Source organism: Colossoma macropomum, unplaced genomic scaffold (genome assembly GCF_904425465.1).
Source record: "Colossoma macropomum unplaced genomic scaffold, Colossoma_macropomum, whole genome shotgun sequence".
Classification (NCBI taxonomy): domain Eukaryota; kingdom Metazoa; phylum Chordata; class Actinopteri; order Characiformes; family Serrasalmidae; genus Colossoma; species Colossoma macropomum.
The window spans coordinates 13,020,057-13,042,859 of NW_023494799.1; the positions used below are offsets into that span (position 1 = coordinate 13,020,057).

Genomic DNA, 22,803 nt, shown 5'->3' on the forward strand with positions numbered 1-22,803 from the left:
TGCCATAAGTGGTTTAAAGAGTCACTTAATGTCCCAAGCCAATAGGGAGCCCCGCAAGTATGCGGCGCTGTTTTTTTTTTGTCTAATGGCAAAAAGCAGTGAGTCGAGGTGTTAGGCAAAAAAAAAATTGCTAGATTAGACCCTTCTATGGGAACAGTAGTCTTGGGGTCATTCATGTAATAGATTGGGTTAAAGTTTGGTTAAAGAGTGGAAATGTTTTTTTGCCTGTAACAAGTTAATCAAAACAACACTAATTAAGTATTTATCCTTTCTCTTTCTGCATACAAAATAAAATGTCTGTGGTGGGGCAGTGGTGGGCCCAACTAGGATGCTGTTTAGAGCGCTCAAATGCTTAGAAATGGCACAGTTTAATTTTCACTGCTACTTTTAGTAATTTTTTAATAAAGCTATTAACCAAATGTCCTGGGATACATTGCAACACTCAACTTTGTGGTTAAAGGTCTTCTTGAAGAGTTTTTTTTAAAGGATTCTTTCCAGTTTAGTATTCAGTTTCACCCACTAGTTAGGACTCCCCCAGTCACACAATACCATCAGCGCTAGGAGGGCAAAGGCAAGCACAAGCTTCCTCCGAGCCATGTGAAGCCAGCCACTGTACCTTTTCGAACTGCCACTAATGCAACATCATTAAACAGCTGAGCATGCTTTTAGGAGCACGCTAACTGCCAGTTCTGTTAAGTCAGCTAACTTTGTGACACAAGTTGCAGTGTCACAAATGTTGCTACAATTGCTATTGCTATTTTGTTGCTGTTGGAACAAAATCGTGTACCTCCAAAATTGCAATTTTACAGGAAAAGTGAAAAAAAACTTTTAACCTTGAATGGAAGTTTTTTTTGACCATGTCTACTGGTCTAGTTGCCATGAAATTCTAAAACATTATAAAAGGCAGCAGGCATTTTTGAATTCTGTACAAAAACAAGAAATGACAAAAAATTAAATACAAGGCTTTGTCCCGACACCCCTGGTCAGATTACATTTTGTGGATCTTCTAACCGAAAATAAGTTAACACATCTTCTACAGGGAACTTCAGTGTGACAGTTTTTTGAGTTTAGCATATTGGAAAAAATAAGACATAAAATGTGCTGTAACTTTTGACACAAGCCACATTTTATGTTTTAAATTAATTTCCAAAATGTTCAGCAAAAAAAATAAAAATCAACAAAACACATCATTTGACCAGGGGTGCCCAAACTTTTGCATATGGCTGTGTGTTAACTTACTGCAAAACAGAAAAGAAAACAAGTTTATTGTAAAAAAACATTTGTAATAAAAACATTTTAAGTTAAGTGTCCCCAAACTTTAGGTGGGCACTATATCACATAAAAATGGTATCTTGCTGTAGCAGCAAGAAAATGGGGATGTGCTTGTGTGTGATTAACTTAGTTTGTACTGAAGAATGCTTGTATAAATCATATTCTTATGTGTTTGAGGAGACACTACAGGAACAATACATTGGTGTGTTCTCATTTACAGCCATGCCTCAAGGGTGGGTGTGAGACTTATGACTGCAGGAATGTTGGCACGTACTCACATCTCCTGTTAATGCTAGGCTTTGCAAGCATCTGGGAAAGAGGGCTTATGGAATGTCAGATGCTTGTTAACCCCTTAAACTACAAGGGGTGGGCATATTCTTCAATTCCTGCCAAAACCTATAAACTTTACATATTAGTTTCATGCTAGTTACTGAGTAATTCATAATAGTTACTGCATAATAAGTCTTAGGATTAATAACTGATTTAAATTCTGTGGTTTTAGGGGTTAATTGCACAATCCTAAGTGCATTCTCCTTCTTTCCTGGACATGCAGCTTCACCTTGCCAGGTCTTTTGCCCCCCAGCCATTTACTGGGTGGAGGAGGAGGTGATATATTTTTTATTTCTTCTCCAACTCCAATCCTCCTCCTCCCCTCAGCAAGGCAACATATAAAACCCTGTCCTTTGTCTTAGGACTACAGACTCTCTCCTTCTCTCCTAGGAAAGAGCCTGGTCTCCTCACTCCCTGGCCCAACCATGACCAGCTTCACTAGCCACTCTTTTGTCTCCTCGAGTGGAGGCTCCTTTCGGGGTCCCAGTCTGGGTGGGGCTTCTCGCCTCTCCATCTCGGGTGGCGGTGGCGGTGGCAGCCGCAGCAGGTTGGTTACACGTGCTCCCAGCATGCATGGGGGCTCAGGAGGGTCTGGTGTGCGCATCTCCACCGTGTCCAGCTCCTATGGGGGTCTTGGTGCCGGCTTTGGCCTTGGAGCCGGGGGAGCAGGTTATGGCTTTGGAGCAGGAGGTGGAGGTGGAGGTGGAGGAGGCTTTGGCTTTGGAGGAGGTGACCTAGACTTTCAAGTAGGAGTCAATGAGAAGGCTACTATGCAGAACCTGAATGACCGCCTGGCCTCCTACCTGCAGAAGGTGCACTCCCTAGAGAAAGCCAATGCTGAACTGGAGCTGAAGATCAGACAGTTCCTGGAGAACAAGACATCCCCATCTGCCCGAGATTACTCTGCATTTCAGGCCACCATCAAGGATCTGCAAGACAAGGTACTATTAACAAATTGTATTGTTGTCCAGTCCACACATTAGTGAACACCAGAAGGTCCACAATTTACCTATTTCTGTGATGACTTGCATTCAGACCATATTCCTGTGATTGCTTGGCTGGAAGCTAGGAGAAACCAAATGTGTGGATGGGGTCCACATGGGATGAGGAGTGAGTTAGGAAACAACGTAATGGTGTCGCTTAAGTTGATTTGTTCATGTAGTGTGTATAAATCTATAAAGAGCAACTGACCTCCAACTAAGAATTTATTACTTGTTTGTTTGTTCAATTTGAAATTTGCAAGATGGACTATATTTATTCATTCTGATTACATCACTTTGTATCAGGGATGTTCAACACAGTTGGTGCTTTCCCTGCTCCGATACTCCTGATCTGACTTGCCCGGTTTAGTGTGTGTGTTTGAGTAGAGGAAATTTTCCCTCCAGGACTGGAGACACCATTTCTCTATATGCTTCAAATTTTTCAGTATTGTGCATGCTAAGACTTTCATGGTGTACGCCTGCAGATCCAGGATGCAACCAGAGTGAATGGAGGCATCTATCTGAGCATTGACAATGCTAAGCTGGCAGCAGATGACTTCAGAACCAAGTAAGCAACCACTGGCACATATAGTCTGCATATAAAAATGTGGTGCTGGCGTATGACAACCCCACCACTACTGTGTTTCTGATAGATTTTATGTTACTGGTCAGGTATGAGAATGAGCTGGCCATGCGTCAGTCAGTGGAGGCCGACATTGCTGGACTGAAGAAACTCCTGGATGAGCTGACATTGGCCAGGTCAGACTTGGAGATGCAGATTGAAGGCCTGAAGGAGGAGCTGATCTTCCTCAAGAAAAACCATGAGGAGGTGAGCCCCATTTGACAAATTGTGTCATAAGCATTTATGGTCTGGTTTCCCAGATACAGATTAAGCCTAGTCAATGTCAATGGCAGATCACTATCCCTTTTAGGCAAGGGCTTAAGCATAATCTAGGTTGAAAAACCAACCCTATATTCATTGATTATGTGAATTATACTGATTATACTGACCTGATCAAGTCTCATGAACACATCATCATAGTTACATACATATTGTAGTTTTTTCAAGTTGACATGATAAAAACAAAGTCCATGTGAACAATATCCTTTTTAAAAGGCAGTCAGTGTAAGGTTAATACTGATTGACTCATTCTCACTATCTAGGAACTGGCAGCTCTGCGCACTCAAATGACAGGTAATGTGAATGTTGAAGTGGCAGCAGCACCTGGAGAAGATCTGAACCGCGTCCTGGCTGAGATTCGTGAGCAGTATGAAGCTGTGGCTGCCAAGAACCAGCGTGACCTGGAGGCCTGGTTCCAAACCAAGGTAAAGAAATTATCCAGGAAATTATCCATTATCCATTATATGTTATGGTTGAGACCAACAAACCTTCTGATGCACCATAACTTCAGATTCCAACAATGTGATCATACTGACACCAAAGGAGCATGTAACTAAGCTTAAAGTGCTGTTTCTCTGCAGTCAGAGACTCTGAATAAGGAGGTGGCCAGCAGCACAGCGAACCTTGAAAGTTCCAAGTCAGAAATCACAGAGATCAGACGGACTTTACAAGGCCTGGAGATTGAGCTACAATCCCAACTCAGCATGGTATTTATACATATGATATTTAATATAAGAATGGTATTTAGAATTAGGTACTTATATTAATTACTTCAGTTCATTTGTTCTCCAATTTAATTTCTTCTTCCTCTATAATCCTAATCCCCCCACTTCTCTACAGAAAGCGTCTCTGGAGGGCACCTTAGCTGACACAGAAGCACGCTACTCCATGAAACTAGCTGGGCTGCAGGCTCAGGTCACAGGGCTGGAGCAGCAGATGATGGAGCTCAGAGCTGATATGGAGAGGCAAGCTCAGGAGTACAAGATCCTGCTGGACATCAAGACCCGTTTGGAGATGGAGATTGCTGAGTACAGGAGGTTGCTGGATGGAGAGGCTGGCGGGTAAGAGACATTTTTGTAGTTGTTTTGATCTCTTCGGAATGCTCCAATCTCAACCGAATGCTCATGCTTCAATCATAGTCATAGTTCATTGCAGTTCATATTCATGCTGTTTTTCACAGCTTGTACAGACGTTAATATTAAGTTCTGTTTTGCAGTGGCAGTGGCATTGGCATTGGCATTGGCAGTGGCGGTGGCAGTGCCAGTATCAGTGTCAGCAGTGGCCCCACTCGCAGCGTGAAGGTGAAGACCATTGTGGAAGAGGTGGTTGATGGCAAGGTGGTGTCTTCCAAAACTGAGTAAACCCATTCTGGATAAATTAAACACCATAGCACCATAACATCTATGGCATCATTTACAATGAAATGAGAAAATAAAATGGTCCACAATGCAGAATGCCTCTTGTTTTTCTTAAAGCCATATTTCCATTCAGAATCACACTATATCACAGGGAATATTAGTGTTGAATATGTATGTATGTATATATATATACACACACACACACATGCCTACCACAGAACAGTACAACTATGTCAGAAATGACATTAAAGAAAAAGGTCTCATTCATTATGGAAAAAATATCCTCTGTAAATATGAATTTTTACTGCATGGTACACTGTATACAATGCAAAGTACAAGTATATAAACATATAGAGGTACACTACCCTAGCAACAGTATTTTCACACATGCTTTGATTGCAGATTTGAATATCCTGTAGGCCTATGTTTTGCCTTTTGCCAATTTCTAAAAGCATGAAGCCAGGCCATGTCATCCTTAATAACGAAGAAAGTCAGGAATACTTGCACTTTTCTTTACTTGGGTATTTTCTGTACCCTCTATTTCTTCAAGACTTCGCATACAGCTGATTTTTTCATTTTCAGGTGTAATGGCCTATACTGACATTTGTCTACCATACAGTCATCCATTTCTAAAAGTCTCTGTTTCAGTTTGGAATACTTCTTAATTAAGCTAGCAGTGTTTCAAGCAACATTATATATTTTCTGAAAAATTCCTTTTTCTTTGCAATTAGAGCAATGTATGTGGGCTTGAGCTGTGGAGAATGAGATAGAGGCACTGTAATTATGGAAGGTTGGGTGGTTGGACATTGTGATTGGGTGCAAGGAACAAGAGAGTTCAGATTGGGCAAGAACTGACAAGAACTGTTAGACAGCCAAAGAGACAACATCAGCAAAGAAAGTTATTCTGGTGCCTCAGCTTTTAATGTTTTGAAGGGTTCTTTACAAACATTACTTTTGCTATTTCTTAGACTATGTGTGTGACATTGGTGCACAAAACAAGTACTGATGTGGGATTTGCATCTGCAGGCTGCTTCTGTTGATTTTCAATGCCAGAATAGGAGGTTGAAACATCTAAATCTTCAAGAATAGACACAGGTAAATCATTAGGTGTGTCAAAGCTATTTGGTACATAGTCAAGACCCAAGAATGCACTGACAAGCTTAGCAATAGCAAACAGTCTGGTAGGCCACAGAAGTTCATGGTAGTGGATGGTTGAAAAATACTTTCAATCATAAGGAACCCATTTTCTGCTGTGGAAAGCAGTGGCTATACTCCTACTTGTTTTAAACTATGGAACAAATTTAGAATACTAACAACGATGTATGCTTAGATGTGTCAAAGACCATAAAGAGAGGAACACACCAGTGTCAAGAAGAGACAGACCAGGATACAGTTTGCAAAAAGGTATGTGCAGAAGAAAAGCAAGAACCAAGAATTACTTTTTAACTCAATTCTTGCAATATTTTCAGTGCAAAGCTGAACACTACTTTTAGGTGACATTTTGAAGTTGCTATTTGATTTGAATAATAAATCAGTGTCAATCAGCTCAATTAACAAATCTGTCATTCGTCCGTCATCACTGTCTCTGTGCTTTCCACCACCTTTCCATCCACAAGTGTCTCTACCACGGTGGTTGTCTTGTGAACAACTACAAAACAGGAAATGAGATGTGGTTATTTTCTAGTTCACTCACACAAGCCTTATCTCAACATTCCATTCCCTATAAACATTCTAAGTAATTAAATGCATGATAGACTTCAACTAAAAAAGTATGCTTTTATTTGTATCATCTTAGAAGAGATGTGAAACATGTCTTTGAGCTTATAGACTAAGAGATAAAAGATTGTGCTCTGGTTGTCTAAAGGTCTCATTAAAGAACAATAACAGAACTTTTAAAATGCATCTGGTCAAAAGTGTGTGGACATTCCTTTAGTGGGTGGAGCTTTTTCAGCCACACTCATATGTGGCTGTATAATATCAAGTGTATATCAATTGCTCACCATGCTGTGGTGGGTCTGTGTATTTTCAAAAAGTCAGACTACCATATCATTCCTACTTTGCTAGCTGCCCCGGTCAACTGTAAGTGCTGTTTTTGAGCAGTGCAACAACAGCTCAGCTGCAGGCCACACAAGAATGGTGTAAAGTACAGCATCATGGGACTCTATAGCAGTGGAAACATATTCTCTGAAGTGATCTGGTAGCCTGATCAATTAATCTGGGTTTGGTGTATGCCAGGAAAACACTACCTGCCTGAATGCATAATAAGAAAAGTTTAGTGGAGGAGGAATAATGGTCTGGGGCTGTTTTTGTGCTTTAAACACTGTAGTTCCAGTGAAAGGAAATCCTAATGCTACAGCAAATAATGACATTCAAAAGAGCTCTGTGCTTCCGAATCGGCAAGGAAGGCCCTTTCCTGTTTCAGCATGACATACAGGGTTCCCTTGCTCAAAGCAAGGTCCATAAAGAAATGGTTTGTTGTATTTTGGTGTGGAAGAACTTGACTGGCATGCACAGAGCCCTGACTTCAACAGCATCCAACACCTTTCAGATAAAGTGGAACTGAGACTGCAAGCCATCTTCCAGTGCTGACCTCACTAAGTCTTTTGTGGCTGAATGGAAACAAATCATTTGGGTGGACCAATTCTACATTAATACCCATGGTTTCAACAGCTACATAGATGTGTGGATGTGATGTGCTGGGGTCCACTTTTGGCCATGTAGTGTAGCTGAACTGCCTACTGCAGCAGATAATTCTGAATAAGGAGGGATCCTCCAGCCCATGACAACCATAAATCATCAAGACTGAAAGGAAGTCACTCACTTTGGTGCTCACTGTAAAATAAAAAGAGAAAGAGACAAAGAGAAGACAAACATCAACCAACATCATCCAACAGATTTATATAATTTGTGCATTACTTGCTTAGATGTTTATATGACCATAAATATATACACTGATGAAGAAATATGCTATAAAGATGCTATATTTTGTCTTGTGTAAAATAACATTAGCATGGTCTAAAATATATGTGCCAGTATGTTTTATTTTATCATAATTCTACACAAGCCTAATGGAAATACAGTTTGTATACAAACTATATTTATAGTTATAAATGTACAGTTATATTTTATTTTTACCGAATAAAATATTTTCAATTAGAAGATAAACTCTTACAAGATTTCAGAAACATATGTATTTCTAAAAAGAGTTACATACATACAGCTTATCTACAAATTCAAGTAGTTTATGTTAGTATATCAGTAATTTCCATGCATGCTTTTATACTGCATGCATACCAATATGTTGCCAATATTTTTTTCCCTTACAGCACTGCAATACTCTCCTCACCTGTTTTCTCCCTCCAGCAGTAGCCTGTACTCTGTGATCTCTGTCTCCAGATGATTCTTGAGGTCCAGGAGTATGTCATACTCCCTTTTGTTGGAGGTCATGTCAGAGTGGATGTGATAGAGTTGGAGCTCCAGGTTATTGATGGTCCTCTGCAGCTCTGCTAACTGTTCAGAATACCGAGCTTCAGTCTCTGCTAGACTTTCCTCATTGGACATTCTCTGTGGAGAAACATCAGGAGAAAGCATGAGTGTGAGAATGGTGGGATTAGCATAGGGGTAAATAGGTTTTACTATATACCATACCACTTAGCCAAACTGTGAAAGCAATAGTTTGGCAATTTACACAATTTTGCGAGCTACAAGGTTAGTGTCATTAATCACACTTGCTGCAAATAGCATTGAGTTTTTAAGAAAAAAAAAAAAAACTTGCTTACATGTGTTCGGTATACACTATATAACATACTGTCATACTGTTATAATATACTGTTGTTATACTGTTGTCCTTTTTTATGCACGCACACATAAAAGTGTGATGTTTATGACAGCCAATTGTGTAAAACATGAGGAGGAGACACCAAAGAAGAAAAAGAAATCTTATGATCTACATATGTAGAAAGTAAAGTCTTTATAACGGTAAAAAAGCTACCTCTGTAAGCAAAAAATAGTGGATCATGAGACAGAGCCTTAGATCTACAATGCTGAGAATGTGATTCAAATTGTCAAAGATTTAAATTGGTCTGTGGTTCAAATTGTAACTTATTAAAACACCAATCAAGCAACTAGTCACACAAATTAGACAGCTTGTGGTAGTCACTGTGTTTTAGTATCAGTAGCCTCTTATTTTACAAGACATCACCTAACGAGAAAATCCTACCCAGGGCCCTTAAAAGGCTAAAGCTGGCTCTGGCTCTTAAGTTACTTGTAGAGATGTGATACTGTGAACTGAACATAAGTTTTTCAATCCAACGACCATATCTTGCTTCAAAAAGACTCCTGACAGTGGGCAGAGTGAGCAACTGTTTGCAAAACTGTGTTTCCAATCAAACAGATTAAAAACAGATCAGATACCCAATCAGAATGGAAGTAAAATCCTGATAGTTGTGGCCAGCTTAGGGTGCAATAGATTCCGGATGGTTTGTACTTCTGTGGGTGAAGCATTTAAGGTTGAGTCTAGCAGTTCCTGGCATAGGCACTTTGTGCAATGGCATTCATGTGCCTGCATTCCTACCCCATATGCTTTGTTAGAATTCACTCATTCAATGAAATGTACATATTAAATACTTTGATGTAATGTTGAACACATTAGCCCCTCTAGGCAATAAATGATTTCACTTACAGTTTTAAAATTTGTGACTGTAAATACACATGCCACCTGTGTGGATTCATGTCACTTTCTTTCCTTCCAATGACTCACACAAAAGAAATTTGCATGCAAATTTCCCCCCAGGCCACCCTTTCAGGAGAAATTTTAGCCTGCTAAATGTGAACACAACACTGTGAAAGTGCCACGTGTGTAAAATTAGGATGTTGCCAACATTGGAAAAGTTATTATTGTGGGTGATTTTTTGTATTAAAGAAAACTAAGAAACCTCGGCTGAAACTGATGATGCCTAGGCCAGTGTTTCTCAACCCTGGTCCTAGAGGCCCACTGGCCTGCACATTATAGTGTTTTTCCTGATCCCAACACCAGATCCAACTAATCAGCTCATTAATGGCCCACACTAAAATCTGCAGAGCAGTGGGCCTCAAGGACCAGAGATGAGAAACACTGGCCTGGGCAAAAACTGAATGAATTTCAGGATGGCAGTTTGAGACTGGTTTCACTTCATCATAGATATAAACTCTGTAGTGGCAGTAGATTGCTTCTGTCTCACAATGAGAATCTTTGTTAGTCTGCATGGCCTCTATTTATGTCCCTTAATCACAAACATATGGTTTATTTCAACTTCACAATCAACCACTGTTAGTTTGCTGTTTGAGTCACTAGAAGGTGGAAAAAACTGGAAATTACATAAAATGTGACAGTTAATCTAAGTAATTCCATCTTAAACAAGGTATACGTCTTATACTGTGCATGTAAGTATGGAGAACATTTCCCCTTACTGGTCCAAGTCACAGAAAGTTGGCAGCACACAGGTTGGTGAGAATAGGGCTGGAACTGGTCTATTATAAAATACCACTCATAAGCCTTTATAAGCCATAAGCATTTTATGCCTTGACATGTTGCTGCAGGCTTGTAAAACTCTACTCATATACAAATTGCAAAACATAGAGTTTCTTTTCAAGGTAGATGAGGTGAAGCTGGCCTTGTCTGTCTTTCTGTCAACCATGAAAAGTAAATAACCTTAATAGAAGAAAATGACTGATTCCACATAGAAAATATATTGGTAGATGACTACGCTAGCTCTCTTAAAGAAAGGTTAGACGCTTAGTGTTACCTCATCTGGATAGTTAAGTATATATATGTGAATATATGTTGTACAGTGCAAATGGGTACATAATGGCACATAATTTAGGACTACAAGTATGCGGTTGAGCGTGCTTGTATGTGTGGGTGTGTGCTCACCATGCTGTGGTGGGTCTGCAGTTCAATCTGTAGCCTCTGGAAGGTGCTCTTCAGCTCTTTGAGTTCCGTTTTGCTATAGTGCAATTCCTCTGAGTGTGTGACCACGTCCTGCTCCACAGTGGAAATCTGTAAAACACAGCAAATCTGCTAAAACAACCACTTTCTGGCCTCTGCATCTGTGATTAATCAACATCTTTTTTTATATGGGTAGAATTTGTCTTTGGAAGTAACAGTTGTCATTCTATAATTAGGGTGGCCAGATAGTCCATGGTCTAATAAGGGACAGAGGGCCTGAAAGGACAAATATGCTGTACTGTTCAAAAGTCAGAGATGACCATTCATTTATTTAATGTCCTATCAAAACAGCCATAAAGTACAAGTTATTCAGTTTTCAGTGTCAGAAAAAATAGCCAGAAACAGCTTTTTGACCACCACACATTCTTTCAGACTTGTAGCATTAAATCTCTCTTAAAGATGAAAGCTTTAAGTACTGTTTATCTGAAGGTGACTGTTTTGATGGTCTAGCAGGCCTTGCATGGTTGTTAGGAGTCCCCTGGTGTAACTTTCATATGTATTTATATTTTTCAACTCCAATTTTGGAAACTTGTTTTTTCACTTATATTGTTTTGACTTTCTCCTTTCTAATTCAAGTAGATAATCTTTTGTCTAATATCCTCAGAAATATCTCCTGAAGAATGAATAACTTGCTTGGTCTCAGACTGCAACTGTACAATTTTTGCTAAGTTTTGTAAACCCTTTTCCCATAGAGGAGAACACTAACTTAGCATGCATAGCGCTGAAAGTGCTAAAGTGTAGTACTCACTCATAGTCCTGTCAGAACATATTATTTTGTCTAGTCAGTTACCTCCAATTATGCGATGGACTGATCCCATTGGTGACTACATGTATGCTGCATGTGTGCACGTGTATTGTGTGCCAGAGTGTGAACACTGAAGATTCTGTGCAATTAAAAAAGCATTCTCATCTACATAATGGACAGATAAAATTCTGGTGAAAAACAGGACTATTCTGTCTAGTCACTTTAATTTAACTGTGGTGTACCTTGCTCTGGTACCAGGTTTCCAGGTCGCTGCGGTTTTTGGCAGTCAGGGCCTCATAATGCTGTCTGATCTCTGACAAGGCTTTGTTCAGGTCCGTAGAGGGCGCTGCATCCACAGACACGTTCACCTGGGCAGCCTGCTCACGTACCTCAGCCATTTCCTAAAAGACAAAGCCGATGCAGCTTTAGCAAAAGATATATACATGTACAAATGAGATTAAAAAAGATATTTTCTATCTGGGCAGTATGCAATCATTTGCTCAGAAAAACACTAATATTAGAACAAATACATATTACATTAATATAAAAAGTATTGATCTTAAGTATGTCAGTGTTTCCAGTTGAGCATTTCCAGGCCTCTCATCAAGGAAGAGCAATATTATTTGTAGTTAACATCCAATAACTGCTTTGGAATCAAACAATGCTGCATTAAACTAAATCAGGCGTGCTGCTGATGGAATATAATAAATCCATGCAATTGCTGGAGGCATCAAGGGGAGTCTGGAACCAACCTCTGAAGTTCCAACTAACTCAAAAGATATCAACTACTTTTAAAGAAGCAAGAAATTCTTGTTATTTTACTGCATTAATGTTTGCTTCCATTTATTCTAAAGTTACATGGTGTTTTTACAGGTCAAAAAGCACTTATTATAGAATTGTTGCTATCTTAGCTGTGGCCAATCTCGATAATCATCGAGCATCTGAGACTAGCACGTTGCTAACTGGTGGTCATAAGCTTCCGTTACTTGTTAGCCAGATATTCCATGGTCAAATCTGTGTTGGCTCATAGTTCCAGAGAATAACTAAAGAAATAAACTTCAGATACTAACAATGTCTTTGGGTAGATTTGATTTTATTCCTCCTCAAACTATCACTTTAAGGCTAAAAAAGCACACTGACATGAAATCAAGAAGTATTTGTGTTAAAAGGGCATTTGACTCTAGAGGGACTTACAAGTTTGAGTGTGTGCATGTGTGTGAAAGAGGCCCAGTTACATAACCTGCAGTTTCTCAAAATGAGCTAATGGAAGGGAAAACTGCAAGCAGAACACAAGAGAGCTAAAAGGACTGGAAGGAAGAAACACCGCATTAGTAATACACTCATTGCCCCTGCTGTGGAAAACCTCACTGTTATATCAAAGACACAGTGCCTTGGTTAACTTGAGTTTAACTATCGTGTTTTCCTCTTGAATCTAAGAACAGAACTAGACTAAAACCAGTAAACGTAGTGGCTAAATCATATTTATTCACAGTTTACACTTTCTGCACTGCTTGTGCAGAAAAAATGAGGTAGTTATATAACTACAATTATGTAGTGATTGCACTGTACTGCACATGTGAAGTTAACTAACATAGAAATAACTGAGTGTGATTTATATTTAGCTTGTCACACAAATCATCTGAGCACAATGTCCTTGCTTCATTTCAGAAAAGTGGAATTCAAGTTTTTTTAGCATGTTCTGCTGTTCTTCACTTATAGTTCTAGTTTCTGCAATACACTGAAGGAACCTCCTATTTTCCTCCACTTCTTATGTACACAGTAACTAACATACCTACTAACATAGACACCAACAAAAGAAGGCATCTTCATGAATTTGTTGTTGCTAGTCCTCATCTTTCACGGATGTATGAAAAAAATGCTTGGGTTGTCTTAGTGACTTAGTTGACACTGAGACTTCCACACTTTTAACAGAATTTCATTAGGGGTCCTCACTTTTATTGGAATAGTTTTGGATTAGACTATATCTGTGCTGGAATTCAACTCAACGCTTTTGGTTCAGAATTCATGATAATGAATCCACTGCACACCACATTCCAGGGTGGATCCGTGTGGTTAAGAGATAGAGCTTTAATGCCAGGGAAGATCCACCTTTCTCTTCTCTTGGATTAAAGGAGCCTTTTTAGAGGGCAGAGTCATGGTAGAACCTGACACAGCCTGCATGAAAGTAATGAATGCCAGTTTTGTCTTGGAGATTTTCTCCAGCTGCTGTATGTTTAGCTGGTTTCACCAATGCTACAAAATGTTCTGGCTTGTAAAGAGAAACAGAGGTGTCTGGAAATAGTGACCAAACTTTACAGTACAATTCACAAGCATCCAAAGATTTAAGTACAATTCACACCTTGAATAACTGTGTGTTACCTCCAGCGTAAAGTTACACTGCTGTTCCAAAGTTTGGAATCATGTTGAACATTTTCAACATTATTAAGTCTGGTTGCAGATACATAAGCTACCAGCCAGTTTAGACACAACTACCTAGCCAACTATTTTGCTTGTTGTAGAATAAAAGTGATGCAATCAAACTGTAAAATGTCACATATTGAATTGTACCAGAGACCATTTGCTCTTAATATAAGCTTTAAATACTATTGTCTTGCTTTCGTGCAGCTTAAGAGCCACCTGGAATACATTTCTAACAGGCTTGAAGAAATACCACACATGCTGCAAACTTGTTGACTGCTGAAATGCACTTCGGGGGCCATCCAGAAAAATAAATAGGTTAATAACTTAAGTAAGTTTCATTTTGTCTAATACGTTCATACATAGGAATGCCCTGAATAATTTAGGCTTGTTTAAGTAACAGACTAAGCATTTAAACAGAAATGCAGATCAAAATGACTTTAGGAGTATGAAAAACAAACATTCAGTCAGGTAAATCTAAACTTTTTGACTGGTATTGTATATAAAATGATTCTATTATACTATACTAATACTAATCTTTATGATGCAAATAATCAATAGGAAGTTGTAAAAAATATTTGAAGCATTCTATAAAACATCCAAAAATACCCTCTGGTGTCTAGTCAAGTGCTTCCATCTTGTGATGGTTATGAACTCCAAATAAATATTTTATTATAAGAAGCTGCAGATAGTTAGAATCAAAAGCAGATCATGTCCCAGTCAATTCAGCATATCTTGATGGCAAATGTTACTGGAGGTGATAAGAGAAAACAAAGCCAGTGGATGGAGGAATTTTTGCTATGCTATACCTGCTCATGGTTCATGTTGAGCGTGACAAGCTCCTCCTTCAGACTCTCATACTGCAGCTCAAAATCTGAGCGAGAAAAGGTCATCTGATCCAGAACCTTTCTGATGCAGTTAGTGTCTTCCTCCACCACCACACGCATGTTTCGCTCAGTCTCATACCTGAAGTCATGAAGTAGACAGTTAAATCTGGAAAAGTAGCTACTTAGATGCAGCACACTAGTAGATTAAACCCACACAAAAAGATTACTTACTTCATTCTGAAATCTTCAGAAGCCAGTCTGGAATTGTCAATGTCAAGCACAGTCTTGGCATTACACTTAGCGATGTACTCAATCTGGGAGATGAAAGGAGGCATTCTCGTTAGTGAAAGCAAAAGATGTTTATACTAAGGAACTTTTCATACTAAGGAACCTAATCAACTGCACTGAAAAAATGTTGCTTTGAATATACTTGATTAAAATGTATTAATTGGTTCCAAATATCAACACGATTAATGATGTATATTTTACTTACTTTTGCAAGGAATTGTTGTTGTAACATAATTTTTTAATGTAGAGCCAATGCACACATTTGAATTAAGTAAATTCAAGCATATGAAGAACAGCTGAAGTATCTATTCTTAAAAATAAAAGTATTTTACTCTCCTATCCAACACTGCCTTTAATCTGAAGGAACAACTCCAGGAACCGGCAAAACTTGCTATTTCTCTACTATGCTGCACTTTGACAATGAAACGGAAGTCAAACAAAAAGTATCAACTTCAGTGATGAAAACAAATTATTGTATTCCTGTAGACACACAGTATATCCTTCACTATTTACATGTATCATTCACTTTACCAAAGGCATAAATAACTTAACCAAGGCCTAATATTACTGCCTCAGAATTGAAGGTGTAGCATAAAAAAGTGTTTTAAAGGATTATATGTGTGTGTGTTTGTGTGTGTGTGTGTAGTTGAGGTCCATGATAAGAACAAATATCACATTGTATACTCATTATAGCGGGCAAAAATTAGATAATGAATTTATATTTATTAAAAATGAAGGTTTCTAAGTGGTTCCTGGCTTGGACAGAGAGTTCTAGGAAAAAAAAGGTAAAAGAATCTGTTTATTATGAGTTCACACTCACACATTTACACAAAGGGTACACAAAGATACCTATTTAAATGTTCTTCAGGGAACCAAAAGTGGTTCTTCTGTGGCCTTGCTCCAAACCCCAGTTTTTGTTCCATTTAAAACTAGAGAAGATTTTTAACAAGACTGCACTAGGAGGTCTGTAAAGCAGGTTTTAGAACAAGTTTTTCTTACAATGGGGTTGGTGAGCTTGTGTCCATTGGTAGGATCTTGAACTCAAAAGATGTATACAAAGGCATTTTGGATGTAAACCTGCAGAAATCTGTAGAGAAACTTAGTTTTTCTTTGTAAAGCTAATACAGATGGATTTAGCTCTAATTTCTACATTTCATAAATATTTATGTATCAGCATCAGTAGATATGTACATGAAAAATAGCATATCGGCATTGACTCATGTTTTGAAGAGTTAAAACTAATTCTACCATATTCTACATTCAGAAGTCACTCCACAACCCTTTTCCAGTCTTTTCAGTCTCACCTGCTCTCTTAGATCTTTGACCTTTTCCAAGAAGTCAGTGTGGTCACGGAAGATGATATTATGGCTTTCATACCACTCCGTGATGTTCTTCTCCAGCTCAGCATTTTTCTTTTCCAGAGAATGCACCTTCTGCATATAGGAAGCCAGACGATCGTTCAAATTTTGCATGGTGACCTTCTCATTGGTTGAAATGTGAAGATCAAGACCATCAGCAAGATTGAAGCCCCGAACAGATCCGTAAAGAGACCCACAGCTGGAAGTTGAGATGCGAGCTCCTTGGCCCCCAGCTCCCCCATACATGCTGAGAGTCCTGGATCCATAGGTTCCATAGGATCTACTTGAGAAGGACATGATGCTGTCCTGGTAAAAGGTTGTAGTAAACAGAAGATGAAAACGAGGAGTGGATAATCAAACACCTGTTTGCCTGTGGATTAACGTTGTGGAAGAACTTCTTTATGTACTTGCTAAGGTTCTGCAATGAGGGAGGGCATCTCCATTATACAGGCCGGTTTACAACCCCAACCCCTTTCCCACCCATGGCCATGCTGCCTCATGACCAGTTGAGCCCGCATACCTGCATTTTCATCTCATCGAAGGTTTGACATATTTCAGATGCCTGCCCTGGCCTTTATCGTCAAGAATCGGTTCATAGGCCGCAACTGCTTCATTCATTTGAGGGCTATTTTGCTTATCTCTAAGGAAGACACCCCATCAAAATGCATACTTCGTTACTTGCCATGACCATGAAAAAGATGTGAATCAAAAGTTGGAATGTGAGTCATTCTTTAAACACAGATTTTTAGATTAGCAATGCTTTTCAATAGAAAATTTGTCATCAAACCTGTTTGATGGGAAACATTCAACTTATCTCAGAAAACACCATGGTACACAATGCAGCCTGTGGCACTGCTTTCGTTCGTACCATTGTCCAAACGTTAAACTAACTTTGACCTTGTTTCCTTTTCCAAAGGAAATACTTAATGGCCCTGGGCAAAGTGTTTGGAACAGAACTACTCAACGGATTAGCAGCGCAGGGCACAGGCATACTATTGGAATGTTCTTGGGGATCTTGAAGAATGTTTTCACAGTAGGGCTGTACCAGAGTAGTGGTGTATAACTTCGTAGCTTGAGGTATTTTTATTTCTAAGAGACTTTCAACTTTAACTGAATGCCATTGTCCATCTAAGGAAAGCACTCCACCTGCAGAAAGTTCAAGCTACAAATGAGCAAAGCAATGCTAGATGAGGAACCACTCTGACAGCCACCAAAATGTGTCTGTTTTAAGCCCATTATCTCAGATCCTCCAATCTAGAGACATGATAAAATACTTGCGTAATACTTCTATCTGCAACAAAGCATCATTAGATATGCTCAGTTTGCACAGCATGTACCATGAACCCAACATTCCAGGAGACATTTCAGATTTGATGTGAGCCAAAATGCCCTTCAAAACAAATAACTGAGGGATGATTAAAAAATAATAAACATTCAGACAGACAAAACCTCACTCACTCTCACTTATCATCTAAGCTGCTTATCCTCCTGGATCATTGGGGGGTGCTGGAGCATAATGAAATAAAAAAAAAACTTTTATGACATACAGTAAATTGTCAAAGATAGTTCTTAAAAGAATAGCTGCTTGTTTTTTATTTTTTTATTTCGCTTGTAAGATTTTTCAATAATAACAATTTCAGGCTTAAAATGGCCGTTAAATATGCTCCAAAATGCTGTAAAATGTTTTGAGCAAATGTGTAATGAGTTTTGAGTTGGTATGCATGCATATTTGGCAGCACTGGAGTCAACTGATTGTAACATGTCTTGTGCAAGCCATTATCAGTCTTCATTGTTCTGTTTAACGCATGGGGTGGGGACCTCCTGATTCAAATCAGCTACCTTACTCAACTCAGTTGGTTACCAGGTTTAGTTGGTTTGTTATAGCAGGAAAATCACCAAACTGTACTGGACTCTGGCCCTCTGTTCCCCACCCTACTTTAATGCTATGGGAACAACTGGACAACAACGAGAAATTATGAAGTTACTGCTATATATTCTTCTCATTTTCCAAATATAGCCATTCTGCCTCACTATGAACCATAATAGTAAAGGTTTTTACTCTATTGTATAGACACAATGCAAATATCAACAAACCTCCTTTTGCTTCAAGTAGAGCTAGAATAACATATTTAAGAATGGATAGATGTGGGGCTGCTACTTTGTTGTCCTATAACTCATTTCAACTCCTATGGCACGAAAGCATCTCACCTCATTAAAGATCATTTGCCAGCATTTGGATTATGGATGACCATCTTACTGTATTTCAGTTGCAGAAGGTTTTTCACACTTCGAATTAGACAGTACATCACAATATCTCAACTTCAGATACATGTTCATGTTGCTTATTATCTATAATAGACAAACATTTATCACAAACAAGAAAAATATAACATGATTTAAAAAAATCTCAAAATCTTGAAATATGTCTTTGAATTTGGAGGGAGCGTCAACAAAAATAAATGCCAGTTTATGAATTATATTTACAACAGCTAAAAGCCAGCAAGGGTGTCCTGTTCATCAAACCTACTCCATACTCCTACTGCACATGTGCATATCATTAGTATAATATAGTATCTTATTTTTTCTAATGTTTTATTGTGTTTTTAATGTTAATTCAGCCATACCTAAAGTATATTATTCATTATCCAAAATACCTTATGTATAGTTTTAATGCTGGTAGCATTTTCCAATATATACTTGGGGTAAGGGCTATCAATATATCCAACCTACAGTTCTAATGCGGGTAGCATTTCCCACTAAGGTGATTTAGGCTATTAAAATATCCTTCCTATAGTTTTTTGTAGAGATCTACCTTTAAATATGTGCTACGTTAGGACATTTTGACAACAGGTGCTGGTCACAGTTCTCTGGCAGACTATCAGCTCTTAATTAGATTTTATGCACTTGTCACAATAGCCAATCAGCAGTGCAGAAAAATATCGCAAAATATGAAAACTAGGACACAGACAAGGTTACAGCCTACATCACAGTCTTTCACAAATAACATTGGCAGGGATGTAACATTACACTCTGCTGTGACACACTTAGCCATGAGACTGTCTTTTGTCCCTTTATCTCTTTTAGCTTTTAGCAATGAGTAAAAGCCAGTTTAAGATTTACTCTAGTCTCTTCCTCGCTTCCTCAGACAATATCTTCTTCAGTCTTTTTGCAGCCTCTGCCATGATGTCTGTATCGAGCAAGCTTCTTATAGCTAGCTGAAGAGCCGTAGTTGTTGTTGTGTGACATGGAGCTGTAAAACGTAATCCAGTTCTCATGAGAGTTTTCGTGTCCTTCAAAGTTACATAGCACTACAGCAGGCATTCTGGGCCTGGAGTGGCAATGGTCTTCTCCCTATTATAAGTCTGGGTACCATCAAAATGATTTTGAAGCTGTTATTGTAAGGTAAAATTGTTACATAACGTTGCTTTAAGTGATCTGCTACTTTTGAACAGGCTTATTGTAACAGTGTTCAATTGGTTTTGTGCTGTTTAGCTCTATTGCCCTTGACACTGGTAATTTGTGCCATCCAGCTGTCAATGAGCAAATAACTATTATTATACTATTTTACTTTGTATCTGTGAAGTGCTTCCTGACTTGTAACTTACACTCACTCATGTTAAGCAGACGGAAGATTTTCCACATGGGGGAGCCATTAGCATTTGAATAACCCTTGTGTTTGTGACTGAAAAGGAAGAACTGGCATAAATCACTGTCTGCTGATATGGGAAATGTTCACTCCATTAGAGTAACAACACTTCAGATGATGACTTAGCTGATAAAAGAGTAGCAAGTGAAGCACAACGTGTTGTTTTTATGTGCTTGTTATTCTTTTGTCATCTACATACTGACATGAATGGGTGACAATTGTCAAAAGTGCAGGCATTACAGTGGTTTACAAATGTCACTCTCAGAGAATGTCTCTTGCCTCCAAGGTAACTATGACCATAGTAATTTGTGGCATAATAATTTCTGCCCGATTGATAGTTTGAAATGCCTAGGCGTAGGTCTCACCGGTCCACTCCCAGAATGACTGGTCTGTACTTTCTGCCAGTCACGTAGAGCCTGCTTGAATAATGAAAGAGGTGCTTGAGTAATCCAGTGGGTGTGTTTCAGTAAACTGAGAGGTGCAGGTGGGTCTTGTTTAGTGTTGCCACTAGGTGATGCTAACAATCCTCTTTGTCTATTGAACTTACACTTTTGCATTAGAAAACTATGGGTGCCATTTTCCAGCTCCAGTTAAAGAGACTGACTGGATTGACTATATACCTGTTTAGTTACCATAAGTGGCCATTACCTGCTACTCACATGTCTCGATGTAGAGTATAGTTTAGTCATTTGTATACAATGCAATATTGTCAGTTGTAAACTGGGTTAAATGTGTGGTTTGTCAACTATATTTCTCTTAGGTGTCGGTCATGAATGTGCTCCCCAGCTGTCTACAATGATGTATCACTCTCTACACATGATAAGCTGCTAGAAAAGCAAGAAAAGATGTTAGAACTAATATTTGCTGGAATGGAGTTTGTGCAAAGTAAATACAAAGTTAAATGATCGTCAGGCTATTCATCAACCAGTCACATTCAGGAGTGCCATAAATTTCTTTTTGGAAATGCTCAGTTTTTGTATTTGTTCATATTTTATTTTTTTACCTTTTTATTACCACCTAGTCTTCATTGAACCACCCACACAGTGTATTCAGCCTGTCCTTGAAAAAAAAAAATGTGAAAGAGGAGAATGATGGGTGTAGCTTAACACAAAGCTCTCTTTTTAGGTATTACCTGAAGTATTAGGAGGCAAAAAAACAGCAACACCCAGAGCCAGTCCTCGTGTGTGGTAAACTCATGTCTCTTTCACAGTAAAGAGACTGCCTCACCATTACTTTGATGACCTTTGTGATTTTATTATTTATTTTCAGATTCATAGCATTGAGTTGTCTTCTCACATTGGATGAATGGACAGAAAAACCTGATTTGAAGCAAGAGTGGAACTTCCAGTCTCTCAAACATGAAATCTGACAGTTTTGGTGGTCTACAAGCAGAAATTGGACCTCCAGTTTTGTAGTTATTTAAGCTGATTTTCTTAATGCAAATGGATCATATTACGTCAAATCTCTTCAGAAATATCTCCTAAAAAATAAATTACTTGTACTTAATATTAGTTTTGACTGGAAATTGAATAAACGAAAAGTGGTCTCTGACTTTTGTACAGAACTGTATGTATATGGAAGAATATGTATATGAATATGTAAGACTATAAAAAAGATTAGGTAACTTATTTTTAGATGTTTTTACCTGCTTCAAGTAATTTATCTAGTGAAAATGTCTTATTGCATTGGCAAATAATTTTGCCTATTTCAAGAAATAATGCTTAAAAGAAGCCAAATGATATGTCAATGGAACAACTTTTGTTGGATAAGTTTACCCTGCGATGGACTGGCAACCTGTCCAGGGTGTTTCCTGCCTTCCGCCCATTGACCGCTGGGATAGGATCCAGCTCCCACTGCGACCCAGATGGATTAGCGGCTTAGAAAATGTGTGTGTGTGTGGACAAGTTCATTAATGACATTCTTACAACAATCTCAAAAAATAATACATTATACAAAAATATTAGATATTTAGACTAGATTTATTACTTTAGACTAGATCACTTGCCAAGATATAAATTTTTACAGTGTACCTGCAGAATGCAGAAGTGTCCTTTAAACACTTATATTTTGAGTGTTCTTACTGTGTAAAAATCCCAGTAATGCTGCTATGTCTGATAACCTACTGTGTTGGTAGTACTGCTGTACTAAATTGTCCACAACCCAAATACTGCTCAGAGGTGGTTATATGGTGATCCCTTGCCATAGATGTATGTGGTTGCTGAGGGTGGCTGATAAATTGTGTAGCAACAGATGGGCTACAGTCATTAACTGTAATCCTACAAAGTTTACCTATATGGTAGGTGTTTCTAATAAAATGGCGCATGAGTGTAGGTCCAAGGTGAGCATACCTAATAAACTCAGTCTGTGCAGAGCAATACTTCCATGTTCCATCTGAGCAGCATTTCCACACACTTGCTGCAATGGTATTTAACAGGTCACAAACAGCCAGACTGAATAGGAAAGTGTGACACTCTGCCTGTGCAGAGGGAACTGTGCCAGCTGAGGGAACAATGCCGTCGTTCATCTCCTGTGCTGCACACTCATACCTGAGTGTACCTTTCAGAAAGGTGGATAACAAGATGACAGCAGCGATGGGGGGCGGGGTTGGTATGGCCGAGAGCTAGCAGAAGCTTTGACAGCATGGGAACTAAATGATATCTGGCTGCTTGCCAAGCTTCCATGTTTCGGTGCAGG

General features: G+C 38.8%; 2 protein-coding genes across 3 annotated transcripts; one reads left to right on the top strand and one right to left on the bottom strand.

Annotated features, from left to right (window-relative positions):
- The first annotated feature begins 1,950 nt into the window (after positions 1–1,950).
- Positions 1,951–4,937, top strand: krt15 (keratin 15). Of its 2 annotated transcripts, none has more exons than XM_036586327.1 (7): positions 1,951–2,543; positions 3,068–3,150; positions 3,255–3,411; positions 3,747–3,908; positions 4,065–4,190; positions 4,324–4,544; positions 4,706–4,937. In XM_036586327.1, the coding sequence occupies exons 1-7, from the start codon at positions 2,028–2,030 to the stop codon at positions 4,842–4,844; spliced, it is 1,404 nt and encodes a 467-aa protein (XP_036442220.1). In that variant the 5' UTR covers positions 1,951–2,027; the 3' UTR covers positions 4,845–4,937. The 2 variants fall into 2 exon arrangements, with proteins under 2 accessions (XP_036442220.1, XP_036442218.1); XM_036586325.1 differs by having other exon boundaries at positions 1,953–2,543; positions 4,700–4,934.
- Positions 4,938–5,676: 739 nt separating this feature from the next.
- On the bottom strand, positions 5,677–22,555 carry krt98 (keratin 98). The gene is made up of 9 exons (XM_036586328.1): positions 22,458–22,555; positions 16,410–16,769; positions 15,049–15,131; positions 14,800–14,956; positions 11,815–11,973; positions 10,753–10,878; positions 8,188–8,405; positions 7,663–7,673; positions 5,677–6,489 (listed from the first exon to the last, which is right to left on the bottom strand). The coding sequence occupies exons 2-9, from the start codon at positions 16,758–16,760 to the stop codon at positions 6,404–6,406; spliced, it is 1,191 nt and encodes a 396-aa protein (XP_036442221.1). The 5' UTR covers positions 16,761–16,769; positions 22,458–22,555; the 3' UTR covers positions 5,677–6,403.
- Positions 22,556–22,803: the final 248 nt, after the last annotated feature.